The sequence below is a fragment of the Lytechinus pictus genome, chromosome 14, assembly GCF_037042905.1.
Source record: "Lytechinus pictus isolate F3 Inbred chromosome 14, Lp3.0, whole genome shotgun sequence".
In the NCBI taxonomy this organism is placed as follows: domain Eukaryota; kingdom Metazoa; phylum Echinodermata; class Echinoidea; order Temnopleuroida; family Toxopneustidae; genus Lytechinus; species Lytechinus pictus.
Window position 1 is genome coordinate 24,716,823 of NC_087258.1, and position 23,178 is coordinate 24,740,000.

Genomic DNA, 23,178 nt, shown 5'->3' on the forward strand with positions numbered 1-23,178 from the left:
CACGGCACCGTGAGCAATTGTTAATCGGCAATGCTCTTTTATCGTGTATTAAAATAAATGAAAATGCTAATACGTATTCTAAGTAACTAGGCGTGCATTTGCTTTAAAAAAAATTAGGATCCCCATTAGGCCCCCATTCCACAGAGGGGAGACCTTTGAGGGACCTTTCAAAGAACACAAATTGGCAAGGTCTTACAGCAGTCTCCAAGATCACTGAAATTTGTCATCTCTGTGGAATGGCTCAAAAAGACCCCTCAAGAACTCTGAAAGACTGATGGATATTTATTGTCGTACTGGTCTTAGAGTAGTCCTATAGAGATCTTTCAATGGCTTTTTCAGAGATCCTTTATGGAACAAGTGATCTTTCTGAATTCTTTCCATGGACTTTGTTTGGTCTTTCAATGATCTTTGAATGATCTCTCATGAGTCTTACAGTGATCTCCGCAAAAATCTTGATAGACTATAGAAAGACTAAAAAGAACTTTGAAAGTTCATTGAAATACAACTGATAGACTGCTGAAAGACCATCAAAAGACAATTTTCCTGTAAGACCGCTGAAAGGCTGTTTTGGGACTCACGAGGACCACGAAGACCACTGAAAGATCCATCAGAAATCGTAAAAGACCTTGGAGATCTTTGAAAGTTCGTTGAAAGACCCTTGAAAGATCTTACAGCCGTCTTTCAGAGGTCTTGCTTTCTGTGCAATGGAGTTTACCATTATAGACTAACGTGACTTAGGCCCCCATTCCACAGAACGGAGACCGTTGAAAGACCACTGAAAGACTTAAAATTGATGAGGTCTTACAGCGGTCTTCAAGATCACTGAAATTTGTCATCTCTGTGGAATGGCTCAGAAAGACCCCTCAAAAAACTCTGAAAGACTGATGGATATTTCTTGTCTTACTGGTCTTAGAGTAGTCTTACAGAGATCTTTCAATGGTCTTTCAGAGATCTTTTATGCAACAAGTGATCTTTCAGAATTCTTTCCATGGACTTTTCTCATGGTCTTTCAATGGTCTTTCAATGATCTTTCAATGATCTCTCAGGAGTCTTACAGTGATCTCCGCAAAAATCTTGAGAGACTGCCGAAAGATCATTGAAAGACTATTAAGACCTTTGAAAGTTCATCGAAAGACTGCTGAAAGACCGCTGAAAGACCACTGAAAGGCCATTTTCTTGTAAGACCGTTGTAAGACTGTTTTGAACCGTTTCAAAAAGTTTTGGAGCCCATGAAGACCACGAAGACCGCTGAAAGATTGGTCAGGACTCGTGTAAGACCTCAGACCATTGTAGGTTAATTGAGAGACCTCTGTAAGATCGACCAAAATTCATGGTCTTTGAAAGGTCTTTCAGCTGTCTTGCTCTCTGTGGAATGGCGCCTTAAGGCACGTTTCAAAGAGCATGATATGAGCAGGTGCACGTGTCAGCTTGCGAATTTGTAATGATCCGAACTCTTCAATATTTTATAGTTTTAGACACACATTACTTAATTGTTATTGTTTCACCAGATTTTCTATATATTTCCCATAATGCCACTAATTAATTCATCACTACCATATTTAGTGGGTTTTTTTTAATCAGCGAATGAATTATACAATTAGTAGTTTATATCTATTCTGTATATTTATGTTATCATTTATGTATAAATATTTGTTTATTTGTTACCAAACATTGCGTATATATTTTTTACTCAGATTTTGATTTTATATTCGAGTATGGTATGATGATTTTTGTTGTAATTTTTATTTTGTTTTCATCAGGTCAATGATGAAAAACAGCTTTATGCTGATCTTCTGTTCCTGGATAAATAAATTCTAATAAATAAATAAATGAATAAATAAATAAATAGATATATAAATAAATGAATAGATAAATAATAAATTTTTCGTAACACGATGTATTTCTCTCAAGACAAATCCTTACAAACCGTTATCAACTTAAAACACAAATCAAATAATATAGATATTATTTTGAAATTGTACACACTGACCTTTATGCAATATATTTTCTCTTTACAATAAAATAAAACTTCTTACAAAAGTTTCTTTGTCTCTATTAAAACAGTAGAGTAGGCCCACGCCTATAGGCCTACAAAGTTGGTTATACAAAGGCCTCATGGGCTATGTGGGGGGGGGGGGGGGGGCATGAAATGACCTGTCCGATTCTTATCCGACAAAGTCTGTTTTATCCGACAGTTGTCATGGTAACAATCGGACTCCCGTTCCTCTCAGACAATCAAAATTTTTAAATAAATTTTAATTTATCGGATAATGAAACACTGCCCAAATCTTCATCTTAAATCTGATAGAATTTATTCAAATTGCTAAAACATTTTTTTTTTCTGAGAAATTTGCTTTTTGGGAAAATATAAATAGTTTAGAATATGTTCCCTTCATACAGTTGTATTATTGAGGATACATTTCATTCCTCTTATCGGCCAAAGTAAAACCCACATCCACAGAGAGCAAGACCGCTCTCGGACCCCTGAATTATCATGAAGCCTGCTAAATCTTTCAGTGGCCTCCCAAAGAAAATTCAATGAATTATCTCAGAGGTCTTACAGGATTCCGAACCGACCTTTCAATGGTCTTCGAGGTCTCCGTGGCTCCAAATCTTTTTGAAAGGGTTCAAAGTGTTTCAGTGGACTTCTAAATGAACTTTCAAAGGTCTTGTTAAGTCTTTCCATGATCTTTCGGTAGTATCTCAAATTTATTTTGAAGATATCACTGAAAGACCAAGAAAGAGTGTCGCAAGGTCATTTGTTGCATACAGCGCGTCCCCCAAAACATGTCCCTCGGATATGCGGCTAAATTGCTTCAAAAATGAAAATTATTCTCAATGACATGTATAGAATTAGGAAGCTCATATCACGTTCTAACTTCTGTAAAAATTTCATTGGTCTCGCTTCAGTGGTTTTGAATAAACGGTATATTATGTAAAAGTGGTTGTTTTCAGCCCATTCCAAGTTTGCGTGCATGCAGCACTGGTGTGTGTTTTGCACTTTCTAGCATATCAACCCCCTTTGAACATTCTGATCAAGGAATTCCCTGATCTGACCAGGAAAATCTTCATGATCTAACCATGGACCTATGATCTAACCAGGCTCATCAAATGACAACCTTAAACATGTTCAGAAGGGAAAAACAATATTTGGCAGTTCATATTTGATAACAGGAGATGCACAATGATTAAGACAACTGGTCGTGTCTGTTTCATGCCTAATTCATGCCTAATACTGCAGTTTTTTTTTCATGACTTTTTTTTAGTTGATAAGCTATACTGTGGTCACGTTAATTCAATGTAACTTTTAAAAGAAAAATAATTTTTTCTCTGGTAAAGGGATTCCCCTTTAGTTTTTCAGCTTATTTTACTCATCCATCATTCACATTTTCTTTCCAACTTGATGCACTGATTCCCCTTATCAATCATCATAATCAAACAAACTTAATTTTTTATGTTTCTTGTCCTTCTGAACATGCCCAAGTTTATGATTTGATGAGAATGGATATGATTAGGGAAATGTCCCTGCTCAGATCCTGGATGTAAAAATGGGGGTTAATATGCCATAGACAATGCAGAAATGCATCAATGCTACAAACTTGGAATGGGCTAAAATGCACCACTGTTACGTAACAGTGTATTAAAAACCGCTGAAGCGCAACCAATGAAATTTTCATAGAAGTTAGATCATGAAATGAGCTTTCTACTTATGAACATTTATTTAAAAATACTACCACATTTTAGAATTAATTCAGCCTTATGTCAGAGGGACATTTTGGGGGACGCGCTGTATATCTCGGAAAGACTTTTGAACTACCATATTGACATATTACTGTATATTGGATTAGTCTAACGGGGTGTTGCAGGAAAATATTTGCAATCAATTGCAAATATTCTGTTGCAATTTTACAATTGATAGATCAATTTTAGCTGTATAGCATTCAGATTACCCTCCTTGTTTCAAAAAGCAGAATAGCAATCAATCGTGAATTTGCGATTAATTGCAAGACATATAATTGATTTAGGGACCAAAAATAGACTTGCAATTGATCGCAAGTTTATTGCAACACCTCATAAGTCCAGCAAGACAAGAATTATCAATCAGTCTGCCAGAGTCTTTCCACTGGTTTTCGGACTATTCCAGAGACCACATATTTCAGCGATCTTGGACACTGCTGAAAGACCTCCCAAATTTTCGGTCTTTCATGGGTACGTCTCGGCTCTGTAGAAAGGGGGTCATTAACAGCGGGGTTTTTTTTTTAGGGGGAGGGGTGTTCGGGTGTTCGTCTAGGAGAAAAATACGTAAAAACGGTTCAGCGGAAGGGGAGAGACTGTAAACCACAACCAAAGGCAGCGCCATTTTTTTTCTTGGAGGGGGGGGGGGCTAAGCCGACCAAAAGGTGACGATTTTCTCTGAATTAAATAGCGTTAAATGACCCGACCGTCTATTTCCCATGCTCTTCGTTCTCAATCTTCTTCTTTTTTTTGGTTCATTATTTCTCTCTTCTCTTTACATTTCTTCACTATTTGTCGGATCAGTGTGCTTTCTGAAAAAAATATGTGGCCTAATTTTCACACCATGGCTACTTGAACACTTGGTTGGTTTCTCTTAGTCTCAATGTCCATGAAGTCAACCTTCTTATGAGTCGATAATGAAGTACCCGTGTTGAAAACTTCACTATCTAAGGTGGATTCGCTCTTCTCATCCATTGGTGATGACCTAGTCAATCCAACGTCAGAGCTTTCTAAACAGTCACCGTCTCTGGTTGGTTTAGACGTCGTTCTTGTCCACTTGTTTGGGTATATTACATAGAGATTCCCGTCAATCGAAAATCCGCGCATGCCAGTCAGCGGGTAAGAATTAACCCCTACCAGTGTAGACTTCGAGAGTCTCCTTTCCATTGAAACTGCTGTCGAAAGCTCTTTAGATTCCCCAATTTTGTGCAAACCCATTTCGTTTCTTGTCGAATACGTCTGCTTTGGTTCTTCATTTGAATTGTACTCTACGCTTTCCTCGACACCATTAGCTGTGCCCAACGAATAATGTTTTGACATTGTGAAGTTGTCGTTTACTTCGGAAATAATATCTTTCGACTGGATTTGGAGATTATTTGTGGACGCTCTGAGAACTCTGGATAAGTTTACATCGTTTTCACTTTCAGTTAACCTATCTTGTCTTTTAAGAGGAAGTGTTTTCTTAGAAGTCCTGACTTCAATGTCACCATTTCCCAAAGTATCTATTGATACTTTGACCGGTTTGCTGCCAGCCTCTTCGCTTTGAGTGTCCGAGCAATCCAAATCTTCTTCAGATTTCATCCCTGCATCTTCTTCGACACCTATCTGGAAAGCATTGTCATTTGAAGTTAGAGGTAAATGGTTATTGTCACGTCCATTGTTACTAGCTAATATATCTTCTGTATCTATGAATCCCTGGTTAATATGTCCCTGCATGGCTTGCTCAACGTTGAGCCATTCAGGAGTCTCCAGTAGAGGATCTGCAGCCTTTTGCTTTCCATCAGCCGATCGTTCGACCACATCTCCGACCTGTTCTAACGTCCGAGGGGAAATGTTCTCACTTGAGCCCTCTTCATCTGCGACAACGTTAACTTTAATCGCAGGATTCGAGCTATTTTCAAATGAATTGACCCCTGAAGCAATAAAATCTTGCTTTTCTTTAGAATCTCTTTCCCCCAAGGATTCCGTATCGTCTTCGTGAAACATTTCCTCTGCATTTTGCCTTTGTATCGCCGAATGAGTCGAAGACGTCGATCTTCGGACATCCTCCTGTAGTTTCCAGTTTGACATTATCTGGGCATTTGTCTTTGGCATTCGATGCACCTTCTCATGCTTTGCGTTAAGCATCAAAGGCAGATTGTGCGAGCTCCTACTGCAGTCAAAACCAGCTTCCTCTGCTATTGGAGCTAGAAATCGATGATCAATTCGGTTACTTCTTTGGGCAAATATTGGTTGGACATCATCCATGTCATCCATACCCTCAGCTGGCGTGATATTAATAACCGGTATCAGGCGACTAGGAGATTTTGTGTCGACCATTTCATCAGATTGTACGTTCTGCCTTTCATTGTCATGCCGCTGCGAATGTGATAGCATTGCCTGTTGGAAAGCTAACGTCAAAAGATGCGGATCGGATGCTGATGGGCCGTGGATCCGGATATCTTGCTCTCTTATCCCATCTCTTGATAGAGATTTACTTTTATTGTCGCTCCCCACATGGTTGACTCCTATCGACGAATCGCCATGAGACTCCTTGCCAATTAGCCCTTCTCTCCGCGAGTCTGTTCTCGTACCCAGAGATTGTGGTTCACTACTTCGTCGTAACTTTCGTCGATTTGAACGCCCCATTATCCTTCCTCTAATTTCAGCTTCAAATCTGCTGAGTTCCTCGTCCTCCATGTCTCCGTCACTTCCACTTCCCATGCTGTCCATAACCAACCCAGCCAAGTTGGGTCTTGTTACATGCGCCACATTTGGCCTCAGGGGTCCTTTGCCATGAATGTCAGATACCGCGTCACCATCTCTAGCAATGGCGTTTTCGGTGCCATAAATTTTGACAGCTGCACCATCTTCGCCTACCACAGAGGATTCCACGAACTTTTGAGGTGGTTCCTGGATGTAGAAGATCCTTTCAACAGTTTCATTTGACCCTTGACCTGGCATATTGACCGGAAGTGTGATGAGGTACCCTCCAGCTTGGTCATCATCTGAAGGATCATCATCATCATCATCTGGATAACCATCTCTTGGGGATGAACCTTGATATAATAAAGAATAATATATGAATTATGACATTTACACGCTCATTGTAGCATAATGTTATGATAAAAAGTAAAAAGCAGTGTATTCATATTTCATTCTCAACTTTTCTTCGACACGTGCATCTCGGATTTGTTCAAAAAATCTCCTTCAAATTCCCTTAAATGTTTTATTTTTCATTCAGGAGGCACCCATAATTTTTGTTAACATCTTTGGATTTAAACTTCTTCAGTTCTTTACCTTGTTTGATACCGTCATTAGTGCAATCTATTTCGAAATTTCGAGATTATACCTTCTCATTTTGACTCAACATCCTTATTACTTTGACATGTTGAGATACGTTAATTCACCTATAAAGTCGACTTTTAAAAAGGTAGCATATCGAGACGGTATATAAGATACGCTATCTTGCCAGGGGCCTGTTGCAGAAAGAGTTGCGATCAAACGCAACTAAAAAAACCTTGCGCAACTTGATTTTCAGCCAATGAAGCACCCGTATTCGGAACTTGCGCTTGATATTTTGACTTACGTTTAAACGCAACTCTGTCTGCAACAGGCCCCAAGTCGACTTATAAAAAGTACCATGTCGACATGGTGTGATGCGTTATCTTTCCTCTCCAAGTCGACTTGAAAAAGTTTTAGTCGTCAGGACAAACTTCCTAACTTGGCAAGATAACGTATCTCCCCTTGTGAACATATTCATATGTTTGGTAGGATTAGGGTAATATTTTTAGATGACCAAAGACAAAGCCTTACAGAGGCCGTACGGAGGTTGTATGATGACCTTGTCCTGATCTTAAGATGTCCGTACATTGCTCACTCAAAACACTTTATGATCGTAGGTTTCCTCAAAGTAGAAAATCATACGATCGTCGTATATCACTCTATATATGGATATTGCACGATTGACAGTATTTATATGATCACCGTACGGGCACCGTATGATGATCGCAGACTAAGTGCAAAAAAATTGACACTATGCTATTCAAAGACAAGACACCACCAGGCTATCTTTACTAATTATTGTCTGATAATCTATCGTTATACCTTGACTTGAGCTACTCCCACGGTCACCCCTCGGCGAAGTGCACTCGTTATCATCCCTCAGCGACCCGCCATCAAACGACCTCCTACATACCAATTCGCCATTTGCTCCTGCAGATAGCAAATAAATCTTAGAATCAGTGGGTAGGATTCCCGGAGACGAGGTTGACGGGTGTGCGTCATCCAACGTAAGTTGGGTGTGGTTTTCAACTTCGGCTTTAATCACATTCAAGCGCCCGTTGGGTATGGCTGCTTCATCAGTTGGGCGTGGTTGAGATGCGCTGATAATGTATTGTTCACTTCGATCTCTCGTTCTAGGAACTCCCAAGTCTACAAAAGGCGTCATGTTGTTGACTCTGCAGATTTAAGGAAGCACAAAAAAGGAGATGATATAGAAGACTGAATAAAAAAAATGAGAAATGTAACAAAATAATCCCGAGAAATTTGTTTTCCAGAGCATAAAAGTCTCTGTATGAATTATCTTATGTCCTAATCCAAATTCATTAAAAAAGATTTAACTGTAAATTAGATGCGTCACCTTGTAATGCTGATGACCACCTAAAGAATATTATTTTTGCAAAATAACCTTTACATTTCATTATTGTATTGCTAGATATGCTTTACCGTAAATTGCATGGTTTTATGCCATGCTGTATAATTATTGAATATTTAATCCTATTCTAATCTATTCTGTTCAATGCCCATATTGTACAAGTTGAGATATTTAAGTCATGTATATGTGAAGCGCATAGAGACTTCGTGTATTATGCGCTATAGAAATGTAATTTTATTATTATTATTATTATTTCGATTTTGTATCCCTTTGTACATGATAATGATAATCAATGAAAACTATTAAAAAAAAGATAAGGAAAAGAAAGACAAATATCAAGGGAAAGGGGTACGTTTGCTGAGTTATAAGAAGTGCATGTTTTCATGGATTTTCCTTTTTTTTTGGGGGGGGGGGGGGAGGGGAACAAATTTTTGCTACCCATCACCGTGCTAATTGACGGTTATTAGTGACGTACTAACTAGTGTTGCAAAAAAGAGCAAAAGTATTGAATTCAAAGGGGGCAAGGTGTGATTTTAGCTAGGGAATAAAAATAATGTTGGAGTTTGCTGGAAGGGACTCGATTTCATCAAATGAACTGGGGATTTATTTCTTGCATGTATATGCTTACTATGACAGTTTACCCGATAATCATGAACATACCTTTGTCCGTTTTCTGATCTTTTGATACGAGCTTGGCAATCCTCACATCTGACGTCATTGGGCACGTCATCTGTTTTCAAAAGCAGATTGTGTAAAAATTATATAGTGCATAAATCAATATATCAAAATATTCTGACATAACTCTAAACTTACACTGGAATTATCGAGGTCTTCGTTGCAAATATACTGTTTGTAAGTTACTCAAAACTGGGGCCCGTAACACAAAACTTAGCAATGATCGTAGAACATTTTTCTACGATTGATTCCATTGACTACAATGTACAATCAATCGTAAAAAAATAAAGTGTACGATCAATCGCTAACCTTTGTGTTACGGGACCCTGGTGACCATTTCGTTTGTAAAACAAGATACTCACAACCGAACACAAAACAGGTCCTCAATTTTGCATGAACCAAGAAGATTTGCTCTGACTCTCACAAGGGGGGGGGGCACACTTGTAAATGAACGGCATATTTACATTAAAAAATGACTGTGACTCTCAATAATGGTGGGGGCACATGCAGGAAATTACTGATATATTTCAATTCGTATTAGCAAGATTTGACCAACGCCGTGATGTCAATTATACCGCACGAAATTGGGAATTAAAGTGCGACTCTCTGTCACAATTGGATCTTTGTGAATCACCCAAATGAGACTATTTAATTAAGAGTAATAAATATTTTATTAACCAGAGTTTGTTAACCACTTGATTAATTTATGAAAAGGGTGAAATAAAGACTTGTTTCTCTGATCGTATACACGGCATTTAAGTAAATTCAGAAGGTAGTGCAATTGCCCAAAGATGTAATAAATTTGATTGAATACAATCTTTTAATGCCATCATTAAGCATGATACGAGTCATGGAATTGATTGCACACACACACCCTCACACACATGCACCCTCATCCTTACCCACACACCCTCACGCACACGTGCGCATTCACCCTCAGGCACTCACAAACACACATACCCCCCTCACACACAAACACGCATTCACCCTCAGGCATATCCCCACAGACCCAGCGTTATCTCACATACGCCAACGAGTGTATTGAGATATTTTCCTTTCCGCACAGAATATGATTTGGTCATTTGTTGCGTTTGCAAGTCCTAAGCACTACCTTTTATCCATCATAATTATGTTTTTAGGCTAATGTATGCATATGGGCCAACAAGTTTGTAAATATATAGATTATGGTATACTTGCGTTGGCCTTTGTTGTGGTATTTTGGTTGTGTGCGTGGGCGCCCTGCTATTAATTTGTAAGCTGTGAATTTTCTTGCTTAGCTATGATGATTGTGAAGGTGTGTGTGGGGGGGTGTGTGTGGGTGGATGTGAGTGTTTATTTGTATAGGTATGTGAGGGTACATATATGAATGGGGGAGTAGAGGTGTGTGTGTGTGGGGCTGTAGATGTGGATGTATATGATTATGTGTAGACCTTTGCATATTTGCTAATCCAGTGAAAAAGCGGTAGAATCGGCGAGGGAGCGGAGCGACCGAGCGGGGGGGGGGGGGGGTCTAGGAGGAGGGCTGCCCCCTCCTAGGGCTAGAGATATTTGCAGATATTTAAATTAATTTGATACACTTAAAAACGCTTTCAATTCTTAATTCAATGTGAAAGTATAACCGTGATGATACTAACTTTCCTATTCTTTGAAGGGTTGGTCCTATAACAGTTACTTTCTAGCTTTATTCTTATCAATACAAAATAATTGTATGTCATTAGCGCGTGCTAAAATTTCGGAAAATTTCATGCATTTTGTCCTGAAAATTGGAAAAATTCCGAGTAATGACTGTGACCATAAACACGATGCGTATAATTACAACCAGACATGAAAAGGGATATTTTGAAAACGTGATAATCAGACCATAGACGAGACATTTTACAGAGCTTTCTTTAAAAAAAAAAATCAATTTATGAATAAAAAAGAATGATGAAATATCGACGTCCGAGCTGAAATATGTTTTGTTTATTAAATTCAAAACTGGATATTTTTAAGCTCCATTTCAGCCTTCTGAGCAAGATATGTATTTCATCGAACAGGAAATGCGAGCACGAAGCGCGAGCGAAAATGTAATATAGTGACATGACACATGTTTTTATTTTCCTAGTCTTCCTCCTCTTATTTTTCCTTTTTTCTCCTCTTCTTCCCCTTTTCTCTATTTTTCCTCTTCTTTCCTTTTTTAGGCCTAAAAATAACCTTTTCGTAATGTTTTTAAATTGAGTGAATTCTGCAAAATTAAATCAATAAAATCGTTGCATGCAATGACGTAAACCGATCCGAGCAGTGAGGGAAGGATGTATGATAGCAATATGATATTTCAAAATTTCGCGGGCTGCCTCCATCAAGGGCCATATACGCGGATACATAACATTTTCGGTGGCTAGCTGTGCTACGTCTTTGATGTGATGTTATGCAAGAGAACAAAGCAAGTGAGAAAAATTTCCTGAATGGTCCACAATCATCTATCAAGGGTGGTGTAATTATAGGACGATTGAAAGTATTTAAAAGTTGCTTCAGTCGTTTAAACTAATTATATTCAGTCTATAGAGTACAAATAAAATCACTTTTCAATAACGAAATGAAACTTTAGAAGAAAATCAAAAGTATATGCTAAAAAGTTTGGGAGCATTATTGTGGTCAACTGAATCGCGATTTTTTTTTTAAAACCTGGTAAAGTTATACTTCGATTGATTTTTTTTTTTGAAAAAGTGGTAGATTCTATTGTTAGGAGAGTAAAAAGGCCGTAGTTGGTGAAAATGCGTGAAAGCGGTATAGTTGGCAACTCTGGCATGCACATAAATTTATGTTTTAAATATGCGGAAAAGACATTAACACAACTCCACACACTGAAAACAAACAAACAAAAACCTATGCGAATTTCTCAGTACAGCGTACAGTACAAGATCAGTGGCATTTTCAAGGAGATCGAAAGGGGTGGGGTGGTTTTTGGAGTAATGACCGTTTTTTGCTTTTGCTTGTCAGATAATTTGGGAAGGCAAAGTGCTCCGTCCCTTACTTGCCAACCGTAGATTTGCTGCTTGTAGCAATATCCAAGGTAAAATTCCCGCAGCTTGTTTTTTTTTAGTGTGCATGAGGTCTTGTGATTATCTTTTCTGATGACTTTAAAAGAGAGTTGCATAGGTGCACTTATCATGAATATATGCAACTCTTCTAGCACCAGGTTGAAGACAGAAGGAAATCATTCTATTCCCCCTTTCAGTATCCTTTTAAAATTCCCACCGGTTTCCATGGATACGAGGAAACCTTATATTGCAATGGATTTCATCCATGAGGAGACATTACCACAGCTCAATTTGTTCAAAGTGATCATTCGAATTGACGTACATAATCGTGGTTTGTAAGTTAATCCAAGGTTGGTTTGGGTAAATACGAGTTACATCTTAAACTCCTATACGATTTCAGACTAAACTATTTCATTAATGACGTAGGCATGATAGGGCCTACCTAATCGATTATGTTCCTGTTTACGTGTCTCGATCTTCATACTTTTTTCTAACGATTTAGTTATTAGGAGTGTGTGAAGAATGGTCTTTTGAGAGACCTGTATCAATCTGATATGATTATTTTCCATGTTTATGTCTGAGTACAGACCCTTTACATCAGCAAGTACTGGCGTGTAGGTGTGGCGGGGGGGGGGGGGAGCTTAAGGGCCATCAAAAAAATCAACAACAACAAACTATCATGGAAAGGGGCCAAGGGGTGGGGAAAATGCTAAATATGATATCCTTTTCTAAACTTATTGTCAAAATCTATCACAAAATTAGGTTTTCGTATGAAAGTGTCACAATTTTTGCTCGCTCGCTTCGCTTGCTCAAGATTATTGGGCATTTTTACTATGAACGCCTATTTGTATGGATTCTATGGGTATTGGAAATTATGACTCTGACGTAAAATCACCTCATCGTATTTTGTTGAGATTCAGCACTCGACACAATTTCGTAATAAGGAAGCCCTTCCAATAAATGCATTTTGAAATATTGAATGCGTATATTTTTCTTATTTAGTTTTTAAAAGTTTTTTTTCCCTTTTATTCTAAAGGTGTGTGTAAGGAGAGAGGGGGGGAGGGAGTCTGAAAGTCGTGTTATTTCACTGTTTGATATACCTCAACACAAACTGTGACAGTGTTGTTACTACAAAATTTAATGATACGTGACCAAAGAGAAATTGAAGGTTTTATATATATTTTTTTTTTTTTCAAAGTCCACATTAGAACCCGAAGTTCAGTGAAAGAGAGAGAGCATAAAATGTCGATTTTGATTGATTGAATGACTGAGTCAAACGGTCATTTATTCTTTTCAATTTATATAGGCCTACAACTAAAACATACATAATACATTGTCACATATAGCATAAATGTAAAAGACATTCAGATCATCCACAGCGGTATAAAATGAACATAAAAAAAGAAAGAAAAATGTATCCCTAAAAGCCTTATAATAATATGCGTGAAAAAAGGGATCACCATGAATAAAACGAAAGAATAATGTATATATATATATACATGTATATATACATGTATATATAGACCAAGATGCATGTATGTATACATGTATATAAATATAGAGGAAGAAAGAATAATGTATATATATATATACATGTATATATACATGTATATATAAACCAAGATGCATGAATATATACATGTATATATATATATAGGAGATAATTCAAGGATATTTTTTTTAAATATCTCTTTCAAGGGGGGAGCATGCCTTAAAATGAGAAGAGAAATCTTTACTCACTGTAGTGCTCTTCTTGAGTCGCTTGTTTCCTTTGTGCATCTCGACAGCATATAAAATGACAGAATGAAGAGCGATAATATGCACTAGATAAAAGCAAAATATAAGGGCTTAATGCTGAACAAACAGTCAGCGTACGTAGGACACCAAACTCCCATCCGGGGCTAATGTCAGATCCAGTCTGGGTCAATATCAGAGTTATCTGAAAGAAAAGTAAAATGATATGAAAACTATGTGTGGCATTATCAATTATGTTTAATGTTCTCCGCACATTTTGTAAGGTAGCACGTCGCCGTGAAACGTAAACACCTCGCAAACCATACAGTAATTAGAAATTGGCTACAGTTCCGCACCTATACATTATATAGGTTCAAGACCCAAGTTCGTAGGATACAAGTTTTTTTATCACATAAAGAGTATCTGATGAAATTAAGGTTTGTGAAATTCTGCCTACGACTATAACAAAAGGGAAAACACTCTGGTTGTAAAAAGGTAATTTCTCTGGGCACATGGTTATGTTTTAAGAAAGGCTCTAGCATTGATCTGGCCGGGAACTGACACCTTAAAGGTTTACAATGGTGATAATGTCATTATGGATTGGCCGATTTTGATTTGTTTCTGAGCCATGTTATCATGATAATTAACATGACGATAACGGCGATAACGGTGAGATTGTCATAAGTTCTCTAAAAACGGACACTGGTGGTATTTTAAAAAGTGAGGTGTGTTATTTTAATAAGTGAAGTGTCAAGTGTGACTTAAAACTCTCTTTGAAAAAAAAAGAGATGATCAGAACATTTCTTGTTCCTTATTTGGAACTTAAAGAAGAAACGAATAAATGACGCCATTTCGAGTCCTCAACTACTCATCCTGGGCACATTTCCTGACCCATAATGCTAGTGTACTCTAGCAATATAGACCCACTTAAATGGTAACATACTAATTAACTACTCAATATATCTATACCGCAATAATTATGTTACCAAGTAGCAAAACAATTACTTTTCCTCTCAGAACATTTTAGTTTCTCTATACACATACAATTACGTGTCAATTTATTCTCTGTAGTTTTAGTAGATATCTGAAAACGTATTTGTTAAGACTATGCATTTATAACACACAGTCAATGATAGACTACACACAGTTCACTTTTCCCCTTTAAAGAGCTCTACAGTGCTTGAGAACCCCTTTTTTCTACAAGGAATCCTTTAAGGCTCTTTGTACAACCCCATACTTGTATGCTGTATGACGAACACCATACGAAAAATGTTAGGGTTCTTTACACTAGCAAGGACCCTATAGGTTCTTGGAGAGCCAAAAACGATTCTAAAGGACTGTTTAAAGATCGTTTTCTGCTTCTTTGAAGAAAAAAGTTCCAAATATGGGACAAAGAAACATAATTTTCAGCGAGTTTTTCTAAGAGTGCATCGTTGACGCACAAAATTGGAACCTATCTATTTAAGGGGATGGTAAAATGAATACTTACCCATAATGGAGTGGTACAGAGCCACACCCATATCGAAAGGGGGGTAAATCCATAGACCAGTGAGTGCTCCACACGGTGCAAGGTGGCGCCTTCTTGAATTGGTGCCTTCTTCTCCCGCACATCGCGTGACGGGAAGCATAGAATGGACACGTGACAGAAAAGCGTCATTTGGAACATGACATAGGTAAGCACGATAGTTGAGATCACAAACGCTTGGGAGCCTCGAGTCACTGGCGTGAAATCAAAATGACAAACCGCGTCCGGAACGGCTTCAGAAGCCACCATACCAATTTTCACTATAAGAGGAACAGCTGCATAAACAGTTACTATTAAAATCCCGCCAAAAGTGACGTATCTCACCGTCCATGCGAACCGATTGGACGTTCCCCCCTGTTTGCATATAACGAGATATCTCTCTACAGCGAGAGTCGTTAGCATCCATAAGGATCCAAACTTCAATGACAATACAATCCACCCGAAGAAATCGCAGACTGACTGGTGCGTGTCAACATTCCAGGAGGAGATGTAGGCGATGGTTGACAAGAGACAAGGGATGAAGAAAAAGAGCATCTCCAGACATCCGTACATGAAAATAAGATCATGGACGAGTCTATTCCACCGATGTCGTACCGTCCGCATGGCTGAGCCCACCGACAGGAGTAAAACGAGATTTCCAACGATTCCCATGACAACGAGAACAGCGAGCGAAAGGCCTGCTGCGATATGGTCAACATCCGGGATGTTGGTATCCTCAGACTCAGTTGCATTGACCATTTTTTGATCAGGTTGATGTTCCATTGTCGGGGATTAAGGAAACGATATCCTTTTATAATATGTTTCATAAACTATGAGGAGAGCATGGTTCCTCAATCTTGTTTGATCATTAAAAGATCATCTTTGATGATGTTGGTTTGAGGTGATAATACGTTGGCAATCTATGGTTATGCATGTCTTCGATTTTAGTCAGAAAGATGATAATGATGACACCTGAAGGCTTTTTCATTAATAACGCTGTAAAACGTCAAATGACCATCTAAAGAATGTTTTTGATTTGTTATCAGATGGCGATGACTTCCTAATGTTTCAATTAACACTCGTTTCTACAGATATTCTAATGATGACATGCAAACGACGTTGCTAATTTGTTGTCCATGGAGGTGATACCTGAATGCTTTTATTGATACTCCATTTTCCGCCAAGTCTAGTAATATATTCTCAAAAAGAGATTTGTTGACTTGTCACTCAGATGATGATAATATCCAATGGTCTGGGTGATAGTCATTGTCTATCCCTCGCTCTGTCTAGTTTGATCGAGCAGAATGTTCTCAGATGGGATTGTTATTGACGGTGTTGACAATGGCGACGATACAGTGGTTTTGACTGGTCAAGATGACGGCCATGATGGTGATCACGGTGGTGTAGCTTATCGTAGAGGATGTGAAGGCGATGGGAGGACGACGGCGAGGGCGATGATGATCAGATGAACAACTCCGTAGGCCACTGGAAAGTCAGATGGCTGTGCATGACTTCTTGATGCATCTCATCATCTGAAGGAGCAAATGAAAAAAAGAAGAAAAAAAAATCAGTTGGAACATCAGGAAAAAAGTGAAAACTATTCAATACATACGCAGAGGTGTTGGGGCTCGGTGGTTAAGTCTCCGGACTTTGAACCACAAGGTCCGGGGTTCAAATCCCAACGCAACACTTGCAAGGCGCTTATCTACATTTGCCATTCTCCAATGTTGGTACTGAGAACATAATGTATTACAGAGTTTTCGCTCAACTACGCACGACGGATACAAGAACAGAGAAAATGTATTGAAAATGTCCGTCAAAATGACATAGAACAGCTTGGTGGTCTTTGTCGAAGATCAGTGAAACTGAACAACAGTTTCGTCCTAAGTTTCAGAGCTGACAAAAAATGCAAATAATTATGACGGTTTTTTTTTTCCAGAATCAATCACTGTTTTGTTTCACCAAATTTCGACAAAGACTACTGTTCTCCCAGCGGGCCCTGCTATTATTACCCCGGGTTTAGCTGGGCTGCCTTGGCGCTCAAGCATTCAAGGAATTAATCCTGCCGGGTACCCATTCACCTCACCTGGGTCGAGTGCAGCACAGTGTGGATAAATTTCTTGCTGAAGGAAAACACGCCATGGCTAGGATTCGAACCCATGACCCTCTGTTTGAAAGGCAAGAGTCAGAACCACTAGACCACGACGAAACAATACAGTTTCTCCGTTCGTCAGTCCTCTGTACGTCGCTGATAGAATCTCAGTACTAGTCACAGTGGCAAGACCAGATCCGCACTTGTTACATTATTACCAATGACATAACATCGAAAGTTTTGAAGTCGGTTTCATTGGTGTGACTGTAGCCTAAGCTGCCACGCATGTAACACTACTACTACTACTACTACTACTACTACTACTACTACTAATACTACTACTACTACTACTACTACTACTACCACTACTACTCTTACTACTACTACTACTACTACTACTACTACTACTACTACTACTACTACTACTACTTCTACTTCTACTACTACTACTACTACTACTACTACTACCACTATTACTACTACTAATACTACCACTACTACTATTACTACTACTACTACTACTACTACTACTACTACTACTACTACTACTACTACTACTACTACTTTACTGCTACTACTACTACTTCTACTACTACTACTACTACTACTACTACTACTTCTACTACTACTACTACTACTATTACTGTAACTACTGCTACTACTTCTACTACTACTAATACTATACTACTACTACTACTACTACTACTACTACCACTACTAATAATAATAATGATAATAATAATAATGATAATTATAATGATTATAATAATAATGATAATGATAATACTAATGATAATAATAATAATAATAATAATAAAATAATAATAATCCCTTTTATATAGCGCTTAATACATCGGAACGACGTGTCTAAGCGCTTTACAGATACATTATCACCCCGGTCATCGGATTCAATCAGTAATCCCCGCACACAATGTATACACATCCACCACTCCCTGGGGAGTATTCCAGTCAGTCGCCAGTGAGGCGCACACAGTACTGGACAGGCTACAATGGCTTTCATATCCTACCGGGTACCCATTTAGCACCTGGGTCGAGAGTGGCAAAGTGTGGATTAACGCCTTGCCAAAGGACGACAGACCGCGGTGGGATTCGAACACACGACCCTCTGTTTACAAGGCGAGAGTCAGAACCACTACACCACGGCTCCTCCACTCACTAAGATCTGCTGACAAGTTTAAAATTTTAAATATCTGCTTAAAACGCATTTATTTGCTCATTGAATTTTTTTCTCCTTATATGATTTTTTTTGTTTAACTATTGGTTTAACTATTCATGTTTAGTTCTTTTTTGTGTGAATGGGCTACTTTTGTGAGCCCTTGTGAGTTATGAGCCTGCCGGATTGCCCTTTGGCCAAGTTCCTTAAACTGCGGGTGAAGATCAGGCACATGTCCTAAGTAGATACATTTTTATGTGCTGTTTAATGTAATTTTATTATTATTATTATTATTCGTTCATTGTAAAGCGCTTTGATCATAATTTTTGTTAATTGCTATATATTAGTACATGACATGTATGTATGTATATATACAAAGTTCCCAACCGTGGTTGCCTTGTCATGCTAAGCTTGAAGTGGCTACTCCTGCGATCTTCCTAATTCATTTTGGTATAGAAAATACAACTTTGTTCATTCTTTTGCTTGTCAAATATATTTCTTTTTGGGGGGCATAGTTTACTCTGTTTATTGTATTTTCGTTGTTAATTTGTTTAAGAAGCAGTTTGAGATATCAATACATGAAATGAAAAAATATAATACTAATTACGTTATTGATAGTACTTTAACACCTAGTCATTTCAGTCCACGCGCAACTAAATGTTTTGTTATAACTTATATATGTATAATCGTGGAGATGGCAGAGCATTTTTAAATGTTAAAATCTCAATTCAAAATGAATTCCCTATTTTATTTGACCTCGCATCAGACTATTATGAAAATATTGAGCGCCTTTTTTTAAATAAAGCAAATATGTTTGGGAATCCTTTCCAGATCGATATAACCATTTCGACTTAAACAGTTTCAGTAAAGGTCAAGTCCACTCTTTAAAAGGGTGAAGGGAGTTTATCTCGATGCCAATCGTGGAGCATTAACCTAGCACTGTCAGATAGATATGATCATTATTTGAGAGAACACTTTTTTTGTGTGTGCAATTTATACAGGATTGATTAAATGCATTAAAAACACATCCAGCAAGACAACTTGGACTCTAGATAGTGGTGTTTTTCTTTCCGAAGGTATAACATTTTTTAATATATCGGATATAACGATCTCTCTATCTTATTCTCTTATTCTTATCGCTCCACTTTTTTCTTCTTCTTTTGGTTTAACATCACTTACTATTTTGTTTTTAAACCCACCCATTCATAAACAACGACATCATCATCATCACCATCAACATCTCACGACCACCACCACCACCATTATAAAAATGATTTATCCCCATCTCCACCACCATCATCATCATCATCCTCATCATCGCCACCACCACCACCACTATCACCATAATCACCACCACCATCATCATAATCATCATCATCATCATCATCACCACCACCATCATCCGACAACTCCAACATCACCGCCGTCGTCATGACCGTAATATTGAAAAGACATCAACAATCACTTGTCATGCTCAAGGTTTTAGCAAAATACAATTAAAAAACGCAAAAGCAAACGAGTACAACTTCCATGAAAACGGAAATAAAAGAAGAGGCAATAATACTCCATGCGGTGACTAGAGAAAATTGTATGAATAAAACCAAAATAGGTCATGCATTCGAACTTCAGATACAAGTATATTTTAAGACACAACACGTCACTTGTTTTCAGTTTGTATGGAAAAGCAACCTTGCTCTGTAAAAAACGTGCCTTGTTCCATTAGCTTTCAAGAAATATCTGAAGAAAAAAATTGTTTTCATGTTTTATATGTAATCCTCTCTGCACTGTCTTTTGTTAAGATTTTTTTTTATCATTTATTTTTTACCACTCGTGGATGGCACACCGTATCAGCAAATGCTGTTTTTTCGTAGGGGTCCATAAATTTATATTTCAGTTAAGAAGCCTCGCCTAATAATCAATTTTTTGCAATCATTTTCATAAACCAATGCTGTAGGCGTTACTGCTGCTTTTTTATTGTTATAATCATGTAAACTGTCGCAATTGAGGAAGTGATACCAACTATACTAGGCCTATTTTTGTAGCTTGCAACCTAAACTCTACTAATTTTGCAAATGTTCGTTTTATTAAAAATCGTTATAAAAAAATCAATAGGCCCATATACTTTTCTATTTTGTAATTCGTATAGATGCTCTCTGTCAATATTGAGTCTGATGACAGCTATGGACGAAAGTAAATTTAGGTAGAAGCTTACCACATCTTATGCACTCTCCGTTACGACGTTTGGAGGTATTACAAAGGTTTAAATCTCCTAACTCCAAGAAAGCACTGCCTCCCATGCACACAAGACAACCAGCGGTCGGGGGTAGATGGATGATTGTGATCATTCCCCGGCTCTATGGTTACCCAAGCGTATGGAAATCGTTCACAAAAGGGGAAAAGAAATAGAACTTCGATTGAAGAGCCGGTGGCGCTGAATGCTGGCAATCATGAATATACATTAACCTTGAGCCATCCTATATAGCACATCGCTTTCTCTTCGGGTGATGTCAGCTTCATCTGTAATGAACATGTACGCAGCTTGGAAATTGATGAAGATATTGAGACGCTCATCAACGTGCGAGCGGTTTTTATATTAAGTCCGCCACAAAAAAAAAAGAGATCGCAGAAGAATTCTTTTCCGGACTGAATGGGCGTAGACTGGAGCAATGAAAGAAAACGGCGTCGTTTACATGACCCAACATCAGTTGACGTGGGTTTTACCGGTACTGATGGTTCCAGTGGAGGACCCAATGGGGAAGGAAGGGGGTGGTCGGGAACGCGGCCAATAGATGATTTATATCAATTTCAAGTTAAGTTCAAGTTAAATTTATAAAAAAAAACATACACGTAGAAATCAGTGAGCAGATGTTACAAAAAGAGATATGATATATATGAGAGGTATTCGAGGACCTCTGAAAAGCAGAGCATGTATAAAAAATAGAGATAAGCAAAAGCAAATATGCAACACACACCCACACAAACATATCCTCACAAAAGACTAGGGTGGTCAGCTACGTGATAACTCATACATGTAGTTGTTAACACCTTCTATAGATCTAACTTGGATTTTCAAAGAGGTATCTTTTACACTGTACTTTAAAGTACCGATGAAGAGTTGTACAGTTGCTAATATCAGCAGGTATTCAAGGAAACATCAGTTTTTTTTTTTTACATAAAGTCGGTGGATAAGGATTTGTTGATGTGTAAGTATTGTAATTATGTATTTGGGAGTTAAGGGGGAAGATGTCTTTAAGGTGGCAAATTTTTGGTCAAAAACGAAGATTAAAAATGAAAATCAAACAATTAAATGCTTGAATTTGAATATTTTTGAATTTATTAACAAACTTCATTCATATGGCATGAATATTTTGTTTTAAAATATATACAATGATAACATAAACAAAAACATTAATAACTGCTTGTAATTCATCAAGAAAATGAAAACTTCAGTATGGAGAATGAGACACTCCCACCCGCCTGATTTGTAATAACATTCTTTTCTTGCCATCAACTAGGTAATATCTTGACAACGAAACCATTTTTTTTTTATTGGCGTAACATGTATGACGTCACTACTTTTGAGTATTATATGCTATTGGTGTATTCAAAGGAAGAAAGAAAGAAGTACTAAAATGCATTATTAAAAACATTGACTTTGAAAAGGAAAACGGTCACAGGGTTCACTGATATTAAACCACGTCAATTTATCCCTTCGTGTATGAAGATCGTTGAATAAACAGGTGCCCGTTGACCTTGCCTATGTAGTGTGTGAGTTTTTAAGAACCAATAGAGCTATACAGAAAGAGTTTGTGTTGGTTATATTCCGTCAATCTATTATTTTGGGTTCTGTAATTGTGTTTTCTTAGAACGCAGTGATGTCGATATGAAAAGGATCGATGTCCCCGAGTCATAAGAGAGAGAGAAACAGAGAAAGAGAAGAGGAAAAGGGAGCTACAGAGAGGGAGAGAGAGAGAGAAGAGTGTGGATGTGTGTGTGTCTGTGTGTTTTAAGGGCGAATGGGGAGTGTGAGGGTGTGTGGGATGCGTGTGTGTGAGGGAAGGTGTGTGTGTGCGTGAGGGAGAGAGAGAGGGGGGGGGGGAGTAGATGAAAGATGAAAACGATGCCATTTTTTAATCATTTTTTATCCCCTAACCAGTATTTCTAATTCTACAAAATGATAGTAGGGGCATATCGAGGCAAATGAAAAAAAAATCAGGGCTGACTTTCAGCCCCTGATGCATGTGGAATTTGCGAGAGAGTCCGACGAGCGAGCCGGAATCAATGTATTTCTTTTAACAAATGCTTTATTGTGTAATAAATTTGCAAAGTATGATTATAGTGTAACATTAATATACAGCGCTCCGGAGATAAAAATGCGTTTAAGTGCAAGCAAATGTTGATAATATATTGGCTTCTGCCAAGCTCCTTGATATAAGGGAATTCATTTCTATACCACGTAGATGGGAACTCGTTTGCTTCACATGGGTGGAGAGTGGCAAATCAAGTTAAACACCAGAATTGAATGCACAGAAACACGAAACGATTGAGCGGAAAGCGAGAAAAGTTACTTTGGGACAATCTGTTCCATCCTGATTCGTGGTTCGTAAA

The 23,178-nt window shown here is 38.0% G+C and overlaps 1 protein-coding gene across 1 annotated transcript; it reads right to left on the reverse strand.

Moving 5' to 3' along the window:
• Positions 1-1,886: 1,886 nt before the first annotated feature.
• On the reverse strand, positions 1,887-21,130 carry LOC129276417 (uncharacterized). Its single transcript, XM_054912793.2, has 6 exons — positions 20,783-21,130; positions 15,290-16,836; positions 13,807-14,005; positions 9,032-9,101; positions 7,822-8,174; positions 1,887-6,773 (listed from the first exon to the last, which is right to left on the reverse strand). The coding sequence occupies exons 2-6, from the start codon at positions 16,085-16,087 to the stop codon at positions 4,573-4,575; spliced, it is 3,621 nt and encodes a 1,206-aa protein (XP_054768768.2). The 5' UTR covers positions 16,088-16,836; positions 20,783-21,130; the 3' UTR covers positions 1,887-4,572.
• Positions 21,131-23,178: the final 2,048 nt, after the last annotated feature.

Bases quoted from the DNA above. Each gene is read 5' to 3' on its own strand.
- LOC129276417 (XM_054912793.2), bottom strand. From the start codon at position 16,087: ATGGAACATCAACCTGATCAAAAAATGGTCAATGCAACTGAGTCTGAG. The intron at 14,006-15,289 runs GTAAGTATTCAT...CTTTTCTTTCAG, and splicing joins TCTGTACCACTCCATTATGG to ATAACTCTGATATTGACCCA. The intron at 6,774-7,821 runs GTATAACGATAG...TATTATATCAAG, and splicing joins TGGGAGTAGCTCAAGTCAAG to GTTCATCCCCAAGAGATGGT.